The sequence below is a fragment of the Desmodus rotundus genome, chromosome 1 (assembly GCF_022682495.2).
Source record: "Desmodus rotundus isolate HL8 chromosome 1, HLdesRot8A.1, whole genome shotgun sequence".
In the NCBI taxonomy this organism is placed as follows: domain Eukaryota; kingdom Metazoa; phylum Chordata; class Mammalia; order Chiroptera; family Phyllostomidae; genus Desmodus; species Desmodus rotundus.
This window is the reverse complement of record NC_071387.1, coordinates 32897029-32920818: the sequence shown is the minus strand read 5'-3', so window position 1 is coordinate 32920818 and position 23790 is coordinate 32897029. Positions and strand designations below refer to the sequence as shown.

The 23790-nt window shown below is 40.5% G+C and overlaps 1 protein-coding gene across 1 annotated transcript in view; it reads left to right on the top strand.

The window, feature by feature from the left end:
* The first annotated feature begins 3625 nt into the window (after positions 1-3625).
* The window catches only part of UBE2R2 (ubiquitin conjugating enzyme E2 R2), a 96684-nt gene continuing 76519 nt past the window's right edge, over positions 3626-23790 (top strand). Inside the window, exon 1 of the mRNA XM_024560056.3 lies at positions 3626-4399. Coding sequence (XP_024415824.1) covers positions 4223-4399 — 177 coding nt within the window. The 5' untranslated portion in view covers positions 3626-4222. The remainder of the gene's footprint in view (positions 4400-23790) is intronic.

Here is a 23790-nt window from a genome sequence, read left to right as displayed (position 1 = left end):
TATTCTTTTGATAAATCTTTTGAGTACCTACTCTTTGTCAAACGTTGTAGAACTTGTATGTGGTTATGAACAAGACCTTGCAACTCTATACACTTTATAATCTTGAGCACCTACTACATGTCTCAGAGATCCTTATGAGATATGGAGGTGGAGGGTGGGAGTTCAGTGTGTGACTTGTTGTTAATGATTGTCTTCCCGCTTGTGGTTGTTAGTTGGGGAGGACAATTACTTAGTGTCTACTTTGTGTTCAACTGTGTGATGGTTGCTGAGGATCCAGGGATGGGTAAGACATTTTAGGCACTCTCCCTCTCCAGAGCACACCTGTGCCTTTCCTGTCCCCCTCAACTTCCGCCCTAAGTACATCACCTCTACCTTTCTCTCTTACTCCTAAGCCACAGCCCTTCTTTTGCCTCCGTAAATTGTTTCCTTAGTCCCTTTCTTCTATGGCTCACTTCTACCTTTGTGACTTTCTAAGTAAACTTTTGCTTATAGTTTGAAAAAAAAGACAGTTTCAAACTACTAATAAACAATGTCTTGCCGGTTAAGATTAAAAAGACATGAGGCACATTCTGTGAAATTTTAGTTCCTCTGACATGAGAATGGAGAACCTTAAGTACACAACTCATTAACACACTGGGCTGTGAGCCTCCCAGACAGGTGTATGTTTGTTACCTTACAGCCATGGCCACTGTGGATGTTAGTATGAGTTTGTGAGTAAATCTGAGCCCAGGAGCAGCTTCTGGTCTGGGGGCCAGGTGTGTGTACCAGTAGATTACTAAAGACCTGCCATCTTCTGGGTCAGGGTGGGGCTGTGATGAGTTTATGTGAGTGCAATGCTTTGAAGATGAACTTTCTGCCTATTTGTCTACTCATAGTCTTGTTATTTAAGGTGTCAACATCATCTCCCACGTTTCCAGGTCAACAATCTTTGTTTCTAAATTGAGTGGTGGAGGAGAGGAAGCCAGAACCAGTCATACATCATCATTTTGGAAGGAGGGGCTGCATTGACTCAAGCCCTCCCCCTCCTCTGAAATGAGTTCTAATTCCAGTGAAGTTTGGCCTCAAGAACTAGAGAGTAGAATTGGGAGCTAGGGAACGATTCTTTAAAATACTGAAACCTTGCACTGGCTGAGTAGCTCAGTTGGTTAAGCGTTGTCCTGATATGCCAATCTTGTTGTGGGTTTGCTCCCCAGTCAGGGCACATACAAAAATCAACCAATGAATGCATAAATAAGTGGAACAACAAATGTTTCTGTGTCTCCTTTCCTCTCTTTCTCCAAAAATTAATTTAAAAAATACTGAGATGTCATCTCTGAGAACAAAAGAACAACAACAAAGGGGCTCCGACAGTGTGGATTGTGCAGTGACTTCCTTCTGAAGAGTACAATTTTGAAAGGAAGTAAAAAGAGTAACTTTAGCCGTGGCCAGTGTGGCTCAGTTGGTTGGAATATTGTCCTGTGAACGGGAAGGTTGAGGGGTTTGATTCCTGGTCAGCGCACAAAACCAGGTTGCAGATTCCATCCCTGGTTGGGGTATGTACAAGAAGGCAACCAATCGATGTTTCTGTCTCACATAGATGTTTTTTTTTCTCCCTCTCTCTCATTAAAAAAAAAAAAAGAGTAACTTTACAGTGGAGAAACCCGACACACTACCTCAGCTAGGTGATTGATGTCAATATCAACACTGATAAGTCATGTTGATGTTATATGCCCTGGATATAATGTGATGAAAATGTCATTTTACCTCTGTGCGCTCCCCCTCCCAAACCCCATAATGCAAGTTTAATCATGAGGAGAGCATCACACATCCTAACTGAGGGGCATTGTACAACTTAATTACCTAGTACTCTTCAAACCTGTCAAGATCATCAAAAACAAGTCAAGTCTTAGGAGCTGTCACAGTCAATAGAAATCTAACAAAACATGAAAAGTAAATATAGTGTGTTTTCCAGGATGGGATTCTGAAACAGAAAAAGGACATTAGGCAAAAACTAAGAATATGTGAATAAAGACTTTAGTTAATAATAATATATCAGGATTGGTTCATTAACCATAAAACATGTACTATACTACTGTGAGATATTAATAATAGGGGAAATTGGGTGTCTGTGGAAAAATATGGGAACTCTCTGTACTATTGTTTCAATTTTTCTATAATCTAAACTGTTGTTAAAAATAATCTATTAAATATTGGAGACAGTTGTATCCAGAATACAGCTACACCTTTAAATTATTATTTATTTTTTTAAAGATTGTATTATTTATTTTTACACAGAGGGGAAGAGAGGGAGAGAGGAAGAAAAACATTAATGTGTGGTTGCCTTTCACATGCCCCCTACTGGAGATCTGACCTGGCCCACAACCCAGGCATGTGCCCTGACTGGGAATCGAACTGGAGACCCTTTGGTTTACAGGCCAGCACTCAATCCACAGTGCCACAGCAGCCACGGATATTTTTTTCTTTCTTTAAATGTCCTATTTATGGATCATTTACCATGTACCAGTCATTGTGCTAAATCTCGTATATAAATACAAGATTTAATCTTTACAATTGCTTATGTTAGGCTTAATTAACCCTCTTACAGAGGCTGATGAAAAAGGAAGAGGTAATGTAAATGGTGGAGCCAGGGCTGGAACCAAGGATCTTTCTGACCCTCAAATTCTAAATGTGTGGTACTCTCACAGTATCCTGGTTTTTCAAGGGAACATTTTCATAGGACATGCTTTCTTAAGAGAAAAGGGTATTCCATGAAAATCATGAGGATTGAAGACTGCTTCCACATCTCATTTCAGTCATGATTATCTCAAAATTTCCTCAGTTCCAGGTTGGAACTTCAAGCTGTAGGGGGTCAAAGTTCAATCTGAAGTACTGTGTTGTACTTCATTTTACAAATGGGTAAACTGAGGGATACCCAACAGCACTTGCTCCAAATCACACAGAGGACCAGAAACCCAGGTTCAGTCAGTTGTATTATTTGTCTATTTCCCACAGCTTCTTCTCTGTAGTTAAGAAAGGAAGTAGAAGCTGGCCTGTCTGTCTTCCCCATGTCTAGGGGGAAACTGGCCCCACTCACCGCCCCCTCCCCCCCAAGTGGGTGACAGAGTGTGAGGGCTGATCCTGCAAAGGAGATGTTGGGACACTTATTCCCACAAGCAAGGCCCACATTCTCGATACATCCTTGTCAAGCACCTACTGAGTGCACGGATTTCAGACAGTGTGTCAACAGGGAGAGGCCTGCAGAGGACCAAGTCTCCTGGGAGGATGCCTAAGGAGGCCAGTGGATACAGATATGGGCAGGAGAGTGCTGATGACTCTCAGACCAGAGGTTCCTTTCCTGCGCGCCTAGCGAAGGAACCAGGGCGCCGAGCTGCACAACCATCCTTGTGAGGCCAAGGGCATTCCCTGAGGCCACCCTCCGACCCCACTGTGGCTTGGCTGTTCAAGGGCGGGGCACAACGCCGGCGTCACAAAGCGCCGCCACAACGCCGAGTGGAGGGGAGGAGGTGGGGAAGTGGGAGGAGGAGGAGGAGGAGGGCGAGGAGGAGGGAGGAGGAGGGAAGGGCGCGCGCACGCGCGTCGGGCCGCCAGTCGCCCGAGAGCCGCCCCGCACCCGGCGCGCGCCCCTCCTCCCTCTATCCCTCCCTCCCTTCCTCCCTCCCTCCCTCCTTCTTCTCGGCTCCGTCGCTCCCGCGGCGCGAGGCGCTCTCTTCTCCTCCTCCGTCGCCGCCACTGCCGCCGCCGCCGCGAGACCCCTGCGCGCCGCGCTTCTCCCGCCCTTCGGCCCCGCGCGTCCTCCGGCCCCGGTGGCCCCTCAGAAGAACCAGAGGGCGAGCGAGCGCGGTGCTCCCGGGCCGGCCCGGCCCCCTCCCCTCACCATCGCCGGCCCTCCGCCGCCTTTCTCCGCTTCCACCTTTTCTCCTCCCCCCCCCCCCCAGTTGAGGCCCCCTCCGGGGGGGGAGGACCGAGACCAGGAGCGAATTCCCCTAACTCCCTCAACCTCCACCCTTCCCCCTCACCTGGCCCGAGTGTGAGGAGGAGGGCTCGGCCCGCGTCGTGTGTGAGGACACGGGCCGGCCCACGGGCCGTCTAGGGCCTTGTCTGGCCCGCTGGGCGTGCGGAGAGCGGGCCCCGGTGCGGCCGGGCCCGAGGGCGAGCCGAGGGGAGGGGCCTGGTCCGGCTCCGCCGGTGCGTGAGGACTGGGGCCCGGCCCGGCGCCGCCGCGATGGCCCAGCAGCAGATGACCAGCTCGCAGAAGGCCCTGATGCTGGAGCTGAAATCCCTGCAGGAGGAACCCGTGGAGGGCTTCCGGATCACCCTGGTGGATGAGTCCGACCTCTACAACTGGGAGGTTGCCATCTTCGGACCCCCCAACACCCTCTACGAAGGCGGCTACTTCAAGGTACCCCCCAGCCCCTCCCAGACAAGGTTGCCTTCTCGGCGGCCTCCGCTCCCCGCCGCTTTCGGCTGTTCTCGGGGCCAAGAGTGTGAGTGTGAGCGCGGGTGAGCGGAGGGGGCTCCTCACCTCGGCAGCCCCCTCCCCCCACCCGTGGAGGCAGGAAGGCCTTGCTCACCCGGGGCCTTTTCTTTGTCCTGGGGGCGGGGGTGGGAGGCCGGACTGCACCGGGAAATGGGAAAGCCTCTCTGGCTAGGGTAGTGACGACCCGGGGAGGAGGAGGGCTGTCTTTGTTTTGTTGCCTCCACTGGGGGTGTAAGGGAAGAAAGGTGGTCAGTCTTTCCCCTGTCGTCCTAACATCAGAACCATCCTTGCGCCGGTTGGAACTGCCCCAGAGGGCAGGGTGACCTGCACTTATTGGATTGGACCTTTCTTTTTTGGGGGGGTGGGGGTGGGGGAGGGGTATCAGTCTGTCATTGCAGAGGCTGCCTGGTGACCTGACATTTTGAGCATTTGATGGGCTTCTGTGGAGTGGTAGTTCCAACTTTGCATTCCAGTGGACGGTAGTGAAGGATAGGAAGGAGCCTAGGGGTGTTAACAAGGGTACTTGGCATTTTTCTCACCTTTATCCACTTGAAGGAACTTTAATTTAGAAACCCGTTCTGTCCTCATTCTCTATTTACTTCTGTGGTGTTTCAGAATGCCCTTTGTCCTCACCCTGCCACCAACTTTACAGGCTTTTTTGTTTGTTTGTTTGTTGTTTTTGTTCCTCCGTGTAGAAATATTCACAGAGGGTGGAACTTGTTAGGTAGGGAGATTGATTGTTTCCTACTTCAGAGAGACGAAATTAAAACCTTCTGCTCAGGTGGTTAACTCTAGCAAATGGGTGGTATCACGGGTTAAAAGTATATATGAGGTGAGATGGTTTCACTGCGTAGGACTGGCTTCGTAAACAGTGACCATACACATTGTTTACATTGTTTTCCATGACTTTAGAATGTTCTTGAATCTGGTGGGTTTTTCAAAAAATTATTTTAATTCCATGGTAGATAACTTGGTAACATTGAGGTTATTGTTTTTTATTTTATTATATTTTAAACTATTTTCGAAGCAACGAATCACATACTGAAGGTTGAACTTCCTTTTTTTAAACTGGCTTCTTAAAAACATTTATTTTGATTGATTTGAGGAGGGTAGGGAGAGAGAGAGAGAGAAACATCGATTTGCTGTTCCACTTATTTATGCATTCATTGGTTGCTTCTTGTATGTGCCCAGACCTGGGATGGAACCTGCCACCTTGGCATATCAGGACACGCTCTAACCAACCAACTCAGCTACCCTGCCAGGGCTGAAGGTTGAACGTTTGAAATGGTGGGTACAGAGACCAAGGGAAATGAGTGCTTAGGAATCCATTTAGTTTTTTTATTTCCAAAATAAAGTAAAATAGAGGAGTGAGTCAATCGTAGTTTGTTTTGAAAGAAGGTGGTGCTATCTTGGCAAAAGTTTTAAATGAGTAAGTATCTTAAGTCATGTATTATAGTTACATGTATTTATAGGGCTACCCAGTTACTTTTGTTTTTTACACTCCTAAAGGTGGAAGACTGATTCAGGCTTGAAATTGGGTCAACATTGTAGAAAATGTGAAGAATTAATTGATAGGGGAATGTTTAATATTCATGCCTATGATAGTCACTGACTACCTTATAAAAACACGTTTTTAAGATATTATATAAGAGCAGTACCCTTACTAATAGCATACATTATCTTTGTGGTCACCATAAACTATACTTTTTCAGATGCAGATATTTAAAATCACTAAGTATACATACAAGTTATTAGGTGAGGAATAGTCTCTTAAGTATAAATTTTCATTTGTAGATACTGGAAAAATTAGTTGCACAAAATGGAATTTATGTGATAACTTCTGGCAGAGCGTTATTTAGCAAAATTTACTGGTCAGAATTTAGTAGAACAAAGTTTAATTTCCAAAAAACTATTGCTTTCCAAAAACTATCATTAATAGTCAAGGTAAATGGGTGCTAGTTAGAATAATCACACTTCAGTGGAGTTTGTTTTTAAAAAATTCTATATTTTCAAATTATAATATTTTTGTGTTAAGTAACTGAAAGGAATGTGAGAGCCCTCTCAGTTTGCAGTAGGTAACATGTAAAAAGGATTCTCTGTAGCACACATTATTGAAATGCTTTTTAATTTTAGTTCTATTTAACAAAAATGGTTTAATCTCCAATTTTGTTGTGTTAGGTTTCTTTTTTTTAAATGTCTTATTGTTTATGCTATTACAGTTCTCCCAATTTTCCCCCTTTGCCCCCCTCTGCCCAGCCTGTTCCTTTTATTTTTGAGCATTTTTACCTTTAATTGTGACATATAAAAATGCATGAAAATTCTTAAGCAGGTTTTTAGGTTTTAGTCTTGTGTGAGAATTTTGTTTAATTTCATTTTCTTCCGTTTTTCCCCTTATTTTATGGCCTTTTATCCCAAAATCCTTCATTGGAAACAGGGAAATTTATGGTCATGAACAGTTAACATGAATGATAAAGTATTAAACCATTGTTTTTTATTTAACTGCTTGTGTCTTAAATCAAGGCTTTTAGTGTGTTCCACTACAGCTGCAGTTAAAAGTTGGCAGAGAACTTTCCCTACTACTATTCTCCCTTCAAATTATAGTCCTTCAACATTTAGTATAACTTGTTTTCAAGTTAAACTCTGTTTCTCTATTTTGCATAATAGTTCCTGAAGGCAGTGGACTGTCAGTTATTCTTTTTTTTCTTTTTCCCAATTACAATTTTTTTTTTGCCCTGACTGGTTGTTGCTCAGTGGGTTGGGCATTGTCCCACAAACCAGAAGGTTGCTGGTTCGATTCTGAGACAGAGTCGGGGCACGTGCCCCGGTTGCGGGCCAGGTCCTCGCTGGGGGCATGTGAGGGGCAACCTATCATGTTTCTTTTGCACATTGATGTTTCTCTGCCTCTCTTTCTTTCCTCTCTCTCTAAAAATGAATAAATAAAATCTAAAAAAAATTTATTTTTTATTTTTTAAAGACTTTTAATTTATTTTAAGAGAGGGGGAAGGGAGGGACAAGGAGAGGGAAAGAAACATGGGCCAGTTGCCTCTCACATGCAACCCAGCCATGTGCCCTGACCTGGGATCAAACCCATGATCTTTTGGTTCAAAGGCTGATGCTCAATCCACTGAGCCATACCAGCCAGGGCCAAATTTTTTCATTTATTGATTTGAGAGAGAGAGAGAGAGAAAGAGAGAAACATTTATTTGTTGTTCCACTTATGCATTCATTGGTTGATTCTTGTGTGTGCCCTAGCCAGGGATCTAACCGCAGCGGTTGGCATATGGAGACTACACTCTAACCAACTGAACTACCTGGCCAGGGCCCTGTCAGTCATTCTTTAAATTTCTTCTTAATGTAACTCCTTTCACTTTTACATATTAGTAGGTTTCTAACATCTTTTTCACTATGAAGTAGTTGGCTCCAGTCTGTTTTAACCGTGGCATCTGTTGTGCTAGAGACTTGTGAGACCCGTATTTCACAATTTTTTTGATTCATCCTGCTTTTACTTATTTTTTTAATATCTAGAATCAATGTGATCTTAGCTTGAGGGTGGGTATGGATGTATGGAAGGCAAAGGTAGTAACTTGCATCTGTTTTTTGGCCTATTATAAAATTTTTTGTGGCCTTGCTATTTTTTTGTCCAGTCTCTAGTTCTCATTGACTTACCAAGTGGATTTCTTTGCTGCTTTGAATTTTTCCTCTAAGGTCAGTCATTACAACACAAAGTAGGAGAAGATGGCTTAGAACACAGAGAACACCAAAATTATTGCTCTTGTTGTGAAGCAAGTTGGAATTTTATTATGTTACTGGAAAAAAAAATGATTACTTTTAATAAGCTCACCACCGTCCTTCAAAAAATACTATCTGCCAGGGCAGGTGTGACTCTGTTGGTCATTGTCCCTCAAATCTAAAGTTCACAGGTTCAATTCAGATCGGCCCCCCAGGGTGCATATGGAAGGCAACCAGTTGATGTTTCTCTCACATGTGGATGTTTCTTGCCTCTCTTTCTCCCTCCTTTCCCCTCTCTCTAAAATCAAAGATAAAATAAAATTTTTTAAAAATACTAAAATTTCTGATAATGATCTTAGTGTGGCTGCGAACTCCCTTGGAGCTCCTGCATTAATCGTCTAAAAGCATTATAGCAGTGAGTCTAGAGATTCAAAAGTGAGTGCTTCTTTCATAATGTGCATAACATAAAAGCTGAAATGATACATAAAGGTTAAAGTATAGCAGTGAACTTTTTGTAGTTGATTTCATTCAATAATCTGCTTGAGGATATAAAATATAGGTGTGTTCCATTGTTTTAGAAAACTCCAAACTGATAAATTAGAAAGTATTTGTTTGAAAGTATACTCAAAGTTTTCCTTAATTTGAGCTTCTTTATCAGATTTATACTAAAGAAACTCTTCAATAATTTTTTTTTATGAGATGCACTACCTACTGCGCAGGGCACTTTTATAATAGTTTTCTTTTTTTTTTTTTAAATAAAGGGTTGCATTATTTTCTTTTGTTCTAAAAGAAATGAAACTTTTCTGCACCCTCCTTCCCAAAGAACAAGAACCCTCAGAGTTAACTTTTGGCCTAGTAATGGCCTTCGGATTATAGAATACTCTATTTTATGATTGTAATTCTTAATATATAGTTGAAACAGTTATTTTAAGGTGATTGTTAGTGTCTGGTATATGGATCGTTTTTGAGAAATTGGTGGATTTTCTCTGGAAAAAACAGACACATAAACTAGTTTCTATACATTTTCAGAGGGTTAAATGACAAACTAAGAATCCCTTTTAGGAGATTTTACAGGCAACTAAAAAAACAACTTTAAAATTATAAAAGTGATGCTATTTAAAATAAATTGTATGATGAGTCAGTTAAAAATTTCTTACTTAAAATTTTTTCCTCAATCAGTTTGAGAATACCTCTTAGGGCTTTTAGCTATAACCTTTTCTGGAAGTTGAAATTGCCCTGAGTGAACTAAAGCAACACTGTAAATTGAAACACAGTTAATGTCCAGTGATTTGGGGCATTAAATGTAATTTTAGTGTTCCCCCCTCCGCTGCCATGGCAAATATGGCACCTCAGTGCTTTATAGAGTGTGCTTTTACAATATTGATTCTAAAATGCATATTTATCTAGTTTTTAAATTCTTTGAAATTGGGATGTGTCTTAGAAATCATGAAGTCTTATATCAGTTTGGTGGTACTTGTGACCTAGTTGTGAGAGAACCTTGATTGCATTGAAATCTTTTTTTTTTTTTTCTTCAAATTCTTACCCAAGGATATGTTTATTGAGTTTAGAGAGAGGGGAAGGAAGGAAGGGTGATAGGGAGGGAGGGAGGGAGACAGACAGACAGACAGACAGACAGTGATCTGTTGCTTCCTGCATGTGCCTGCACCTGGGATGGAACCTGCAACCTTGTGGTGCACGGGAGGACACTCCAACCAACTGAGCTACCTGGCCAAGATGCACTGAAATCTTCTGATAATTTTGTTAAATGCTAGCTAGCACCAGTGTCTCAAATTTGATATAAGAATTTGTTTTTTTTTAAGACTTTATTTATTTATATTTTAGAGGAAAGGGACAGAGAGAGAGGGAAACATGGATGTGGGAGAAATATCAATCATCTTTCTCCCACTCCCCCAACTGGGGACCTAGCCGGCTACCTATCATGTGCCCTGAGTGGGATTCGAATAGGCAAACCTTTGGTTTGTAGGCCAGCACTCAATCCCCTAAGCCACACCAGCCAGAGCTTTTTTTTCTTTCTTTCTTTAAATAAGAGGAAGTTTATTTAGAAAGTCACAGAGCTGGAAAAAGTGAGTTGTAGAAGAAAGGGGCTCAAGAAACAAGTTACAGAGGCAAAAGAAGGGGCCCTTGGAGCTTCGGAGAGAGATGTAAAGGTAACAACGCCTGGTGGGGGGGAACGAAGGGGACAGAAGAGGCATGGGCATGCTCTTTAGAGGGAGAACTCCAATAAGGATTATTCTTGAACAAAGGATTTGGGCCTTAATATTTTCTTTGCACCATGTTGATTCCTGTTTCAGAGATTTGTATTAGTAAACAGTATTTATTGAGCACTCATCGAATAGGCAAAACACTGTAGGAGGAGTTACTACCTTATAGATAGCAAGGGAAGATATGGTATAAGGATGTTGATAAATTTAGAGCTTTTATAAATGATCTTTGTAAGAATCTTTGTGTAGACTGTAAAACTACAAATGTGAGGTATAGCTATTATTGATACAATTGTAAATTGTAATTAAAATCAAAGCTTTTAAGTTTTAAGGCCTGTTAGAGCATTTGTCAACATTAACACTATCTACTGTGATAAAATGTTCTGTTCCATCTTTGCAACTTATTATTAGAGGTCATAGTCTAAGGTTGTAGTAGAGGAATCCGTCTGTTGGAGACAGGTTACATAAAGGAGCTCATCTAAGAAACTGGTCCATCTCTGCTAGTATTGTTACAGGAAAATAACAATGAGGAAGTTATGAATTCTTAGATTAGGATTACAGAACTCCCTCTTGCTGAAAGATATTTAAAAGGTTTAATTCTTTTATGTTCCTGAACTCTTTTGAACTGTTCTATGTTTTATATAGATGTCCAAGTAAGATTGAACCTTTTTGAATGTGTCTTGTCATTACTTTATTTCAGCTTTATTCAGGGACAAATTGTTATTCAGAGTTTGTGCTTAATGTACCTTTAAATAAGTTGATTCTGAAGCAAATGGAATGGTAGATACTGAGTTGAAGAGATTATTTTATTTCAGATCACCAAGGTTTGATATTAGGTAAATATTCTTCTGTATGAGAATTAGAAAATTCAGATTTTAGAGTATGTACTTAAGATAGAAAGTGAATAGTCCACTTTACTTTCGAATAGTCCACTTTAACACCTTTAGTTCATTTTTTAAAAGATTTTATTTATTTATTTTTAGAGAGAGGGAAAGGGAGGGAGAGAGAATCATTGATTGGTTGCCTGTATGTGCCCTGATCAGGGACTGAACCTACAACCTAGGCATATGTGCCCTGATGAAGAGTTGAACCAGCAACCTTTGCTTTGCAGGACAATGCGCCATAACCATCAGAGTCACACTGGTTAGGGCTCATTTGTTTTAGTAACAAATACAAAAATGTTTGTTACACAAGTAATACATTTAATTACAACTGTGAACCTATTGGCAAGGTAAGTAGAATAAGCACTTGAAACATGCTAAAACTTTGAATGCCATATCTAATTGCAGATATACACTACAGTCCTTAGTACAGTAATGTAGGTATTAGCAGCTAACATTTACTGAATACTTACTATGTGCCACACACTTTCCACAGAATATCCCATATAATCCTCCTGTGAGGTATGGTTACTAACGTCTTTGATAGGTTTTGTGAGTTTCAGGGAAATGACATAATGAAACCAATTTTATCATAGGCTGATAAAAACAAGAGTTAAGTTTCTATGGCATTTCATCAATGTTATAACAAAGCTATGTTGAATGAAATTAACTTATTTGAGGATGTACGTTTTGGTCAACAATGGACTTACATGTACAGTGGTAAGCCCCATAAGATTGTAATGGACCTGAAAAATTCCTATTGTCTAGTAATGTCATAGTCCAATGCATAATTTACATGTTTGTGGTGCTGTTGTTGTAAACCTGCACTGCCAGTTGTATAAAAGTATAGCACATGCAATCATGTACAATACATAAGTTGATAGTAAGCAACTGTTAATTGGCTTATATACTTATTATTTCATGTTATTTTAAATGTACTTTTTTACTTATAAAAAAAGTTTGCTATAAAACACTATGCCGTGTTATGCATGCAGCAGCCTCAAAATCTTAGGTTTACCACATCTCTTGATTGCATCATTTTACTTGTGTTTGATTTAATCTCATGCTGTTTTGTTCATCATGGTCCCTAAGCGTACAAAATCACTGCTAATGTTACCCTTAAGAAGCCATGCTGAGTCATTGACCTGGAAATGAAATTAGAGTGATTAAGAACTAGGAAGGTAGAAAATCACTGATGGTTATTGTTCACCAGTCAGGCATGCCCCATTTCACCATAGCTATGATCTTGAAGAACAAGAACAAAGTGACAGGATATGTTACAGGAGCTGCATCATTGAAGGCAATGAGACTAACACAAATTTGAGACAGGCCCTATATCAGACATGGAGAAACTTCTAATGACATAGATTGAAGATCAGACAGAGAAGTATATATCCCTCTCAGCATTATGATGATTGTGGCCAAAGCAAAAAGTTTGTTTACAGTGTTAAAGGAAGAGGCTGGACCCAACTGTGATGTCGAATTTATTGCTACCTCTGGGTGGTTGAAATGATTCCAGTGTTGTAAATCATTACATAGTGAAAAGTGATAGGTGAATCTGAGAGTGCTGATGTGAAGGTGGTTGAAGATTTATTGCAAATATTAGATGTATTGATTGTAGAGGAAAATTACTAAACCAGAGCAAATACTCAGTGTGGATGAAACTTCCCTATTCTGAGAACAGATGCCCGAAAGTATTTCATCTCCTAAGGAGGCCAATTTAATGCCAAGTTTCAAGGCTTTTAAGGACAGAATAATCTTGCTTGGGAGCAATGTTGCAGGCTACAAATTGTGATATATATGGCACAGTGAGAACCCCAGGACCTTCAAGCATATCAGTAAACACACACTGCCAGCATACTACGGGAACTAAGAAGTCATAGATGACCAAGCTCCTCTTCCGAGATGACCTCCTGGATTGCTGTGCCAGTGAAATGAAAAAGTACTGTTTGGAGAAATATAATATGAGGCCTATCCAGAAAGTATTCAGCCACATAATATGAAAAATAGAGACATTTGTTGAAGAAGATACAAGAAACATTGTACGTAGGACACGGCTGCCTCAGTCCTCTTCAAAGTAGGCACTTTGGGACCTCGCTCAGTTCTCCCAATTGCCATCAGCTGCCCTGTCACATTTTCCTGAATCTCATCAATGATCTGAAATCTCTTCCCTTTCAAAAATGATTCTAGTTTTGGGAAAAGCTGGAAATCTCAGGGCGCCAAATCTGGGCTCTAGGGGGGCTGAGTCACCTGGGTGATTTGATGTTTTGCCAAAACACTCCTTATGAGACGTGATTGTGTGAGTGGGTGCATTGTTGTGATGAAGCTGCCAATCACCAGTTACCCATAGCTGTGACCTTCTGAATCATCCAAATAGTTTCTGCAGAGGAATGTTCAAGCTTAGTGCAAAATTGGATACAGATTTTGTTGCTCTACTTGCTCAGTCATTTTGAATGTGACAGCCACACAGTACACATGCTCACCCAATGGCTTCTACTGCCCTCACTGACTAGTACAGTGAAGTCATCATTGTTCACCCACGTCATTCCATTCCACGTCACCCACTCTTCTTGGCTGCCAGATTATGTTGATATTGTGCAAACTGTTCTCATGGTTGGACTTTTACTGGACAGACCTCATATACCTGTTAAGATGTTGCTTATTGTTGATAATGTTCCTGAACATCCTCTTTATTGGTGATCTTCATCCCAATATCAATGTGATGTTTCTCCCTCCAAACACTACTTCTTTGATCCAAACAATGGATCAAGGAATTATAGCAGCTTTTAAGGCCTAGTGCCCAATAAGGATCTTTGCCCAGGCTATTGTAACAGGAAAACACATGCAATTCTGGAAGGATTACAACATCTATGACTGCATCAGGAAACCTTGTTTGGGCTTGGAGTGACGTCACCAAGGAGTGTATGGATGGCATCTAGAAGAAGATACTCAAGAGGTTCCCCTATGACTTAAGAGGATTTGCCAAGCATGAGGAGGTTGCAAAAATCAACATGGCTGTGGTTGAGATGGCAAGCACCTTTAACCTGGGTGTGGATGAGGGTGACATTGAGGAGCTCCTTGAGATAGTTCTTGAGGAATAGACTAATGAACAGTTGTTGGAACTGGAACTGGAACAGGAACACGTAGCTGAAGAAGAGGCAAGAGAAAGGAATACTGCAGGACAGAAGGAATACTGCAGGAAAAAGAAGAAGGACCCCCTCCCACCCCCCCAAGAAAATTCACAGTGAAAAGTTTAGCGAAAGCTTTTATAGATATCAATAAGCTCCTTAAAAAGTTTGAGCCCTGGTTGGTGTGGCTCAGCGGACTGAGCCACCAGCCTGCGAACCAAAGGGTTGCTGGTTCAATTCCTAGTCAGGGCACATGCCTGGGTTGCGGGCCAGGTCCCCTGTGGGGGAGCATGAGAGGCAACCACACATTGATGTTTCTCTCCCTCTCTTTTTCCCACCCTTCCCCTCTCTAAAAAATAATAAAATCTTTTTTAAAAAGTTTGAGATATGGACCTCAACACTGGAAGGTTTTCATTAATAGAGAGGAATGTTCATGGTACATTACCCACTTATTAGCAAATCTATAATTAAAAAAAAAAATCAAGCAGACCACCAAGGACATATATCTGAAAAGAGTGACACTTGAAGAAGATCCCGAGGCAGGTCATTCAGGAGGTTATATAAGACAGCATTGTTCTGGGGGTGACAGCTCCATGTGTGTTATTTATTGCCTTTGAAGACTTTCCAGTGGGACAGTTTGTGGAGGTGGAAGACAGTGATGTTGATGTTCCTGATCCTATGTAAGTCTATGCTAATGTGTGCTTGTGTCTTAATATTTAAAAAAATTTTTTTAAATCTTCAGCTGAGGACATTTTTTCTTTTTAAATATTTTATTTATTTTTAGAGAGAGGGGAAGGGAGGGAGAAAGGCAAAGAAACATTGATGTGAGAGAGAAACATCAACCAGTTGCCTCTTGCATACCCCCAACTGGAGACCTGCCCTGCAACCCAGGCATGTGCCCTGCCCAGGAATCGAACCAGTGACCTCTCAGTTCGCAGGCTGGTACTCAATCCACTGAGCTACACAAGCCAGGGCAAGGACATTTTTTTTCATTCTTTTTTAGAGAGTGAGGAAGGGGGAGGAACATTGGTTAGTTGCCTCCTGTACGTGCCTGGACCAGCGATCATAAGCACCCGGAACAGGGATTGAACCTGCAGCCTAGGTGTGTGCTCTGAGCGGGGATTTGAATCATCAACCTTTCTGTTATGGGACGACACCAACAGAGCCATGCCGGACAGGGCTGTGTCTTAGTTTTTTAGCAAAAAAATTTAAGAGGTAAAAAAATAAAAAACAGAAAAAAGCCTATAGAATGAGGATGTAAAGAAAGGAAATATTTTTGTATAGCTGTACAATGTGTTTGTGTTCCAAGCTAAGTGTTAGTCCAGAAGAGTCAAAAAGTTTTTAAAAATTCAGTTCATGAAGTAAAAACTTACAGTAAGCTAGGATTAATTTTTTGAAGAAAAAAATTTATAAAGTAAGCTTAGTGTAGCCTAAGTATGCACAGTGTTTATAAAGTCTACAGTAGTGTAATTTCCTCAGCCTTTCCATAAACTCATCACTCTCTCACTGATGTACCCAAAGCAACTTCCAGTCCTGCAAGTAGCCATGTACAGATACTATACAGTCTAGATTTCTGTAAAGGTACTCTGATGTTTGCACAATGATAAAATTATCTAGTGACTTCGTTAAGTGATACGACTGTATAGGGAAACTGAGTCATAGCTCATTTAACTTGTCCAGGGGTTCTCAGCTAGACAGTTGTAACTCCAAGTTGTAATAATATCAGACTGTTGGACTCTGGAGCCTGTGTTATCTATTACAGAGATCTTTCACCACTTAGAATGGTGTTTAGAGATATAAAAGTAGAGCTTTAAGAAAATCAAATTAATGAAGCAGTTTACAAGGAACTATTTTAAGTTGTACTTAAGTTTAAAGGTCACAAAAGTAATTATCTTCCCTTCCATATTATGGGGAAAGATTGTTATGACTTCAGTTTAAATTCACTGGAAAGATTGGAATTTTTTTTTTCTTGGACTACTTAGGTTAGAGAATGATAAATCATATTGTAGAAGGACTTTTTTAATTGGCAAATTGATAACTTTAATAGCAACTTTCTCATTAGTTAAAGTGGGAGAGTGGGATGGTGCTAGTGTTGTTGAGAAATACAAATCTAGGAAAAAGTCTTGGAATTAGAAATGAAGACAAAACACCTCTGAAGTGGGTGGGAAGATGATAGAGGGAGTTATATATATTTTAATACAGTATTGGTTTATGCTTTTAAAATAATAATGTCTTAATATTTTTTCAAGTGTATTTAAGCACCATAGGAAACTTAAGCAGTTTACAACTTTTTTGTGGTTCATTCAGTTGATTCTGTTAAGTGGTATTCTTTACCTCTATTAAGGCATCTTTAGATCAGTGCCATAGTTTTATCTATTCTATATTAAGATTTCCAGATTTTCTAATTCTTTAGTTACCTGCTTTGCTATATATTTGCTTCACAGTCAGCTGATTTTTATTTTTTTTAATTTAAAAAAGATTTTATTTATATATTTTTAGAGAGAGGGAAAGAAAGGGAGAGAAACATCAATGTGTGGTTGCCTCTTGCGCGCCCCTTCCTGGGGACCTGGCCCACAACCCAGGCATGTGCCCTTACTGGGAATCAAACTGGTGACCCTTTGATTTGCAGGCTGGCACTCAATCCACTGCGCCACACCAACCAGGGCTCAGCTGATTTTTAATTTGAGGGATAAGTCCCAGAAAATAATTCAGATTGTGAGGCTCACTTAGCGTACATAGTAATTCAGATTGTAAAAATTGAGCGATTACTACTATCGTGTTGGAAGTAATCATGGCCCCATTTACAAGATAATATTAAGAATTGGTAGTTATAAAAACATGTACAATATGTGGTAATCCTTTATAAAAACAGAATGACTAAAAGCTTAGAAAACAGTTATTTAAGTTTACTTATAACCATACCTGATATACTGTGTAATAAAGCAAAAGAAAAAGTTTGTTACTCAAAAGAATATCCTTCATATGATTTGAAGATATCACTCAAATTATTTACCTTTGCCACCAAGTTGAATCTGAGAATCACTTTTGGATGTTAAACAAAACAAAATGCACATTACAGAAGTAAAGATTCACCACTAATAGGGACATTGAGAAGTTATGCCAAGTTTGCCGGTTCAATCCCCAGTCAGGGCACATACAAAAATCAACCAATGAATGCATAAATAAGTGGAACAATAAATTGACATCTGTCTGTTTTTGTCTCTGTCTCCGTCTCCCTTTCTCTCTGCATCTCCCTCTCTTTCCCCAACTGCCTCTACCCTGCTTCCCCTCTTCAAAATCAATTTTTAAAAAAAGTATAGGGGGGTGAGCTGGGCAGAGGAGGGCAAAGGGTGAAAAATTTGGACAACCGTAATAGAACAACAGTAAAATATTTAATTAAATAATATAATAACTATGTCCTCAGGTCCTATCCTGAATTCTTTGGAATATGTTAATCATATTTCAAAATTTAAGTAAGAATGGTAGAAAGTTTTCTAAATAAGGACAGAAAATCATACTGAAGACATGGAAATTCTGTGGACTTTAAATAGATTTAAGGCCCTAGCTTGGTAGCCCAGTTGATTAGAGCGATGTCCCTATATGCGAAGGTTGAGGGTTTGATCCCCAGTCAGAGCACATACAAGAATCAACCAGTGAATGCGTAAATAGTAGGACAAATCAGTGTTTCTCTCTCTCTTTCTCTCATATCAATCAGTCAATTTTAAAAAAGGTTTAAGGAGTCTTGTATTAAAAGGGCTTTAACCTGGGGAGAGCACTTCCTGAGTTTTGAATTTTTTAGTTTCAGCCTTTCTTTATTGATTTTTTTTTTTTTTTGAGAGAGAGACAAAGAGAGACAGTGCTTGTTGTTCTGCCCATCTGTGCATTCCTTGGTTGATTCTTGTATGTACTCTGACTGGGGATGAAACCTGCAACCTTGGCTTATTGTGATGATGCTCCAACTAAGTACCCAGCCAGGGCCACGTTTCTTACATAACTTTTTTTTTTTTTTTTTTTTAAAGAGAGGGGAAGGGAGGGAGAGAGACATCAATGTGTGGTTGCCTGTAGCATGTCCCCAACAGGGGACCCGGCCTGCAACCCAGGCATGTGCCCTGACTGGGAATTGAACCAATGATACTTTGGTTTACAGGCTGGCACTCAATCCACTGAACCACACCAGCCAGAGCTAACTTTTTTCTTGTTATTTTTTGTTAGTAAATTATGAAGTTAGTTATATACAGAGGTGTTCCTTAAATAAAAAAGTGGTAGTAAGTGGTAAAACTGGAAAAGTTACTCAAAGTTTGTAAACATTGTAATAAGACAATCAATTGTATATAGGTTAACAGTTTTTTTTTTGTTGGCAATAAAACCTAGTTGTGTGTGAGTATAAACTCTTAAGATTATGATTCTTTAAGAAATTAACCTTTATGTCCTGGCTGGTGTGGCTCAGTGGATTGAGCACTGGCCTGTGAACCAAAAGGTCACTGGTTTGATTCCCAGTCAGGGCTCATGCCTGGGTTGCAGGCTAGGTGCCCAGTTGGGGGCATGTGAGAGGCAGCCAATTGATGTATCTCTCATACATCGATGTTTCTCTAAAAATAAGTACAATCTTTTTAAAAAAGAAATTTACGTAACTTTGAATTTCCTTAGCATTTGGCAGAAAACCTAAAAGAATAATACTTAATATTTTTTAGGGGGGAGGGTGCTCCCTCCCTCCAAATTCTACATGCAGTTTTACAGTATTATTGATATCTGAACTTTCTCCATAGGCCTTAGGTGAATCAACCCCTAGTCTATAACATAGTGGTGGACTAGTGGCTAAATATTTGGACTGCTCAGTTCCCTCTAATTTTTTGGGGGGGTGGAGGGAGAAATTATATTTCATTTGGGTTTTTCTATCAGTGACATTTTATCTGTAATTGCCAGGTTGCCCCAATTACACTTAATGTTCTTGGTAGCTGAAGGTTTAGGTAAAAATTAAGGTTAAATCTTCACTATATAGTAATATATAGCAAATTAGGATCTCTGTATAAGGGCTCTTGTCATCTAAATATAACATTTATTTAGGAGAGGTTAAGAATCTTGGAGCAGCAGTAATAAATTAGCAAAATCTGCTAGCTGTAGCAACTATGCCTTCTGTAGTCCCATGAAGATGAAGTTTGCTTAACCTCATTTGGAAAATCTAATGACTAAAGCAAAATAATTAAGCCCAGCTTATTATTTTTTATTTGTTCTTTTAAAGATTTTATTTATTTCTAGAGAGAGGGGAAGGGAAGGAGAAAGAGAGGGAGAGGAACATCAATGTGTGGTTGCCTTTCATGCGGCACCCCGCCCCAACCTGGGGACCTGGCATGCAACCCAGGCATGTGCCCTGACTTGGAATTGAATCAGTGACCCATTGGTTTGCAGGTTGGCCCTCAATCCACTGAGCCATATAAGCCAGAGCCAAGCCCAGTTTTATTTATTTATTCTTAGAGAGAGGGGAAGGGAGGGACAAAGAGTGGAGAGAAACATCAGTATGAGAGATGTCGATCAGTTTCCTCTCACACACCCCCAACTGGACACCTGGCCTGCTATCCAGGCGTGTGCCCTGACTGGGAATTGAACCCAGGACGTTTTGGTTCACAGGCTGATACTCAATCCACTGAGCCACGTGAGCCAGGACGAGCCAGTTTTTTTAAATGTTACTTTTTAGGATATCAGAAGACACTAGATCTTTTAAAAGCAGGCTAGAAGTACATTTTAGAAGTGCAGACTTTTTTTTTTTAGAATTTTTATAAATTTATTTAAGCCTAAACTGACATGTTATGCTGCAGAGCAAGATCTCAGATGTTCCCCAGAAGTGCAGAATTTCTTAGAAAGCAGATGATTTTGATACATTAATAGAATCAGCATAATTAGAAAGCAACGTTTGTTTGGTTTTTTGTTTTTAGTTTATGTATTTATTTTTAGACAGAGAGGAAGGGAAGGAGAAAGACAGGGAGAGAAACATCAATGTATGGTTGCTTCTCACATGCCCCCTACTGGGGACCTGGCCTGCAACCCAGGCATGTGCCCTGACTGGGAGTCGAACCAGCAACCCTTTGGTTCTCAGGCCAGCACTCAACCCATTGAGCTACACCAGCCAGGGCAGAAAACTACATTCTGTAGCTTCGGATAATCTACATGCATGCATTTTGTTAATAATTTTAGTGTTTAGCCAAATACATACATATACGAGGTCTGTTCAGAAGGTATCTAGCCATGTAATATGAAAAATAGAGGCATTATTTGAATTACATAAAAGATGCAAGAAGCAGCCCTAGCTGGTGTGGCTCAGTGGATTGAGCATGGGCCTGCCAACCAAAGCGTTGCTGGTTCGATTCCCAGTCAGGGCACGTGCCTTGGTGCTGGCCAGGTTCCCAGTGAGGGGCGTGGGAGAGGCAACCAAACATTGATGTTTCTCTCCCCCTCTTTCTCCTTCCCTTCTCCTCTCTCTAAAAATAAATATACAAAATCTAAAAAATAAATAAATAAAACAATTTTTAAAAAGGATGCAAGAAACATTGTACATAGGGCAGTGATGCCTCAGTCCCCTTCAGAGTAGGCACCTAGGGACCTCACATAGTTTTCCCAATTGCCATTAGCTGCCCCGTTGTATTTTCCTGAATCTCATCAATAGTCTGAAATCTTTTCCCTTTCAAAAGTGATTTTTGTTTTGGGAAAAGCCAGAAGTCACAGGGCACCAAGTCTGGGCTGTAGGGGGGCCAAGTCACCTGGGTGATAGGATGTTTCACCAAAAAACACAACATGTGATGCACGAGTGGGCACATTGTGATGAAGCTGCCAATCACCAGTTGCCCATAGCTGTGACCTTCTGAATCATCCAAATAGTTTCTGCAGAGGAATGTTCAAGCTTAACACAAAATTTGATGCAGATTTGTTGCTCTACTTGCTCAGTCACTTTGAATGCCATGGCCACACAATACATGTGCTCACTCAATGGCATCTACCACCCTCACTGACGAGTACAGTGAAGTTGTCATTGTCCGTGCACGTGCATTCCAGTCCACTCTACTTGGCTGCCAGGTTACATCTATGTCATGCAAACCTTTCTCGTTATATTAACAAGGGCTGGACTTTTTCCGGAGACTTTGTATTGCCATCCAAGTATAAAGTCTCCTTAATATAAAATTAACTACATCTTGCCCGTTCTGTTAATGTATGTACCTTGAATGAATCAACTTTTACCAAGGTGGAGTAGGGAGGGAATTTTTAAAATATATTGTTTGTTTTGAATTGTTAAAACAAGCTCTACTGGGTGATTGTTCCAGCCACCAAATATGCCTTGAAGACATTTAAGTCTTGAGTTTTTGCCTGCCTATTAGACACTTCCACTAGTATATTCTATTTATATTAAAGACTTAAACACTAAACTGGACTCTACCTTCTCCCTGTTGCCTCTTCCATGTTTATTCTCCTGGTTTATTGCAAGTGTCTACCCAGTCACATAAGCCTAGAAGCTGGAAAGCAGTTCAGATGATTTCTGCTTTCTATTTCCACATATCCAATTATTTTTAGCACCTCATGTTTTTGGTATTTAGCCCCTCCTCTTCATTCCTATTGCCACCATGTAAGCTCACACTCAGTTGTCACTCTCTTGGACTGTGACAACAGCTTCTTTACTCTGTTTTATGCCCTTGCAGTCTTTGGTGCCACCAGAGTAACCTTTCTAAAGTGCTAATCTGACCTGTCCAATGTATCAGTTTATATTTCACAAAATTAAAAATTCTTTGCCATACAAGGCCCTTTATAAGATGGTTCTTGCCTGATAGGTACTCTTTGATAGTGCTATTGGCAAACGCTGTTGTCTGTCTGGAATGCTCTTTTCAGCTTTTCTACTCTCTTCAGTCCAGTGAACTCTAGCTTATATTTTAAGACCCAATTCACTGAATTACCTCTTGAAAACTTCTTGGATTCTTCCCCTCTTCCCCCAATTAGGTTATTTTAAAGTAAACCCTAGATAGCGTATTCTTTCATCCCTAAATGAAGTCTCTAAAAGATAAGGACTTTTAAAACACATAATCATATTAGTCTTACACTTGCTAAATAATCAGTAATTCCTTAATATTATCTAATATTCAGTCAGATCCATCCAGTTGTCTCATACATGAGGCATATATACATATATATAACTAAAATAAAAGTATGCACATACACACACACAAACACACTTTTAAGTTAGTTTAAATCAGGATCCAAAATAAGGTTCACAGTTGCATTTGGTTCATGTACCTATTAAGACTCTTAATCAGTAGATTTCCCTTTCTCCTTTTTCCCCCTTAAATCCTCACCCAAGAATATGTTTATTGATTTCAGAGAGAGAGAAAGAAAGACAGAGAGAGACATTGATGTATGATATGAACATTGGTCAGTTGCCTCCTGCACATACCCCAAATGTAGATTCAGCCTGCAACCTAGATATGTGCCCTGACTGGTGGTAGAACCTGCAACCTTGGTGTATTGGGACAATGCTGTAACATACTGAGCTGCTCAGCCAGGGTCTTTTATAAGTTTCAGAAACTATGAAGAAGAAAGTCACTTGTGATGATAACTATTCAGAAATAATTTCTAAAATCTTTTTTCTTCCGAAATTGCTGTATTTTATCTAAAATATTCCATGCTGTGTATTTATTAAAAAACAACAAACAAAAAAACCAACAACTTATCTTTGCCCTGGTAGGTGTGGCTCAGTGGATTGAGTGCTGGCCTGTAAACCAAAAGGTCACTGGTCTGATTCCCAGTCAGGGCACATGCTGGTGCTGTGGGCCAGGTCCCCAGGTAGGGGTGTGCAAGAGGCTAAAATTTTAGCTATCCCATGCAGCAATATTTTCACCAATATTTCTCCTAGGGCAAGGGATATAAAGGAAAGAATAAACAAATGGGACTGTATTAAATTAAAAAGCTGCTTCATGGCTAAAGGAAACATCAACAAAATGAAAAGGGAACCAACCATATGGGGAAACATATTTGCCAATGATACTTCGGACAAGGGTTTGATCTCCAAAATATATAAAGAACTCATATGACTCAACACCAGGAAGACAGTCCAATTAAAAAATGGGAAAGTGCTATTGAGGATGTGGAGAAAGGGCAGCCGTTATGCACTGGTGGTGGGAATGCAGACTGGTACAGCCACTGTGGAAAGCCATATAGAGATAACAAAAAATTAAAAATGGATCTACCTTTTGACCCAGCAGTCCCACTTCTGGGAGTATATCCAAAGGAACCCAAAACAGTAATTCGAAAGAACAGAAGCACCCCTACGTTCATTGCAGCATTATATACGATTGCCAAGATATGGAAGCAGCCCAAGT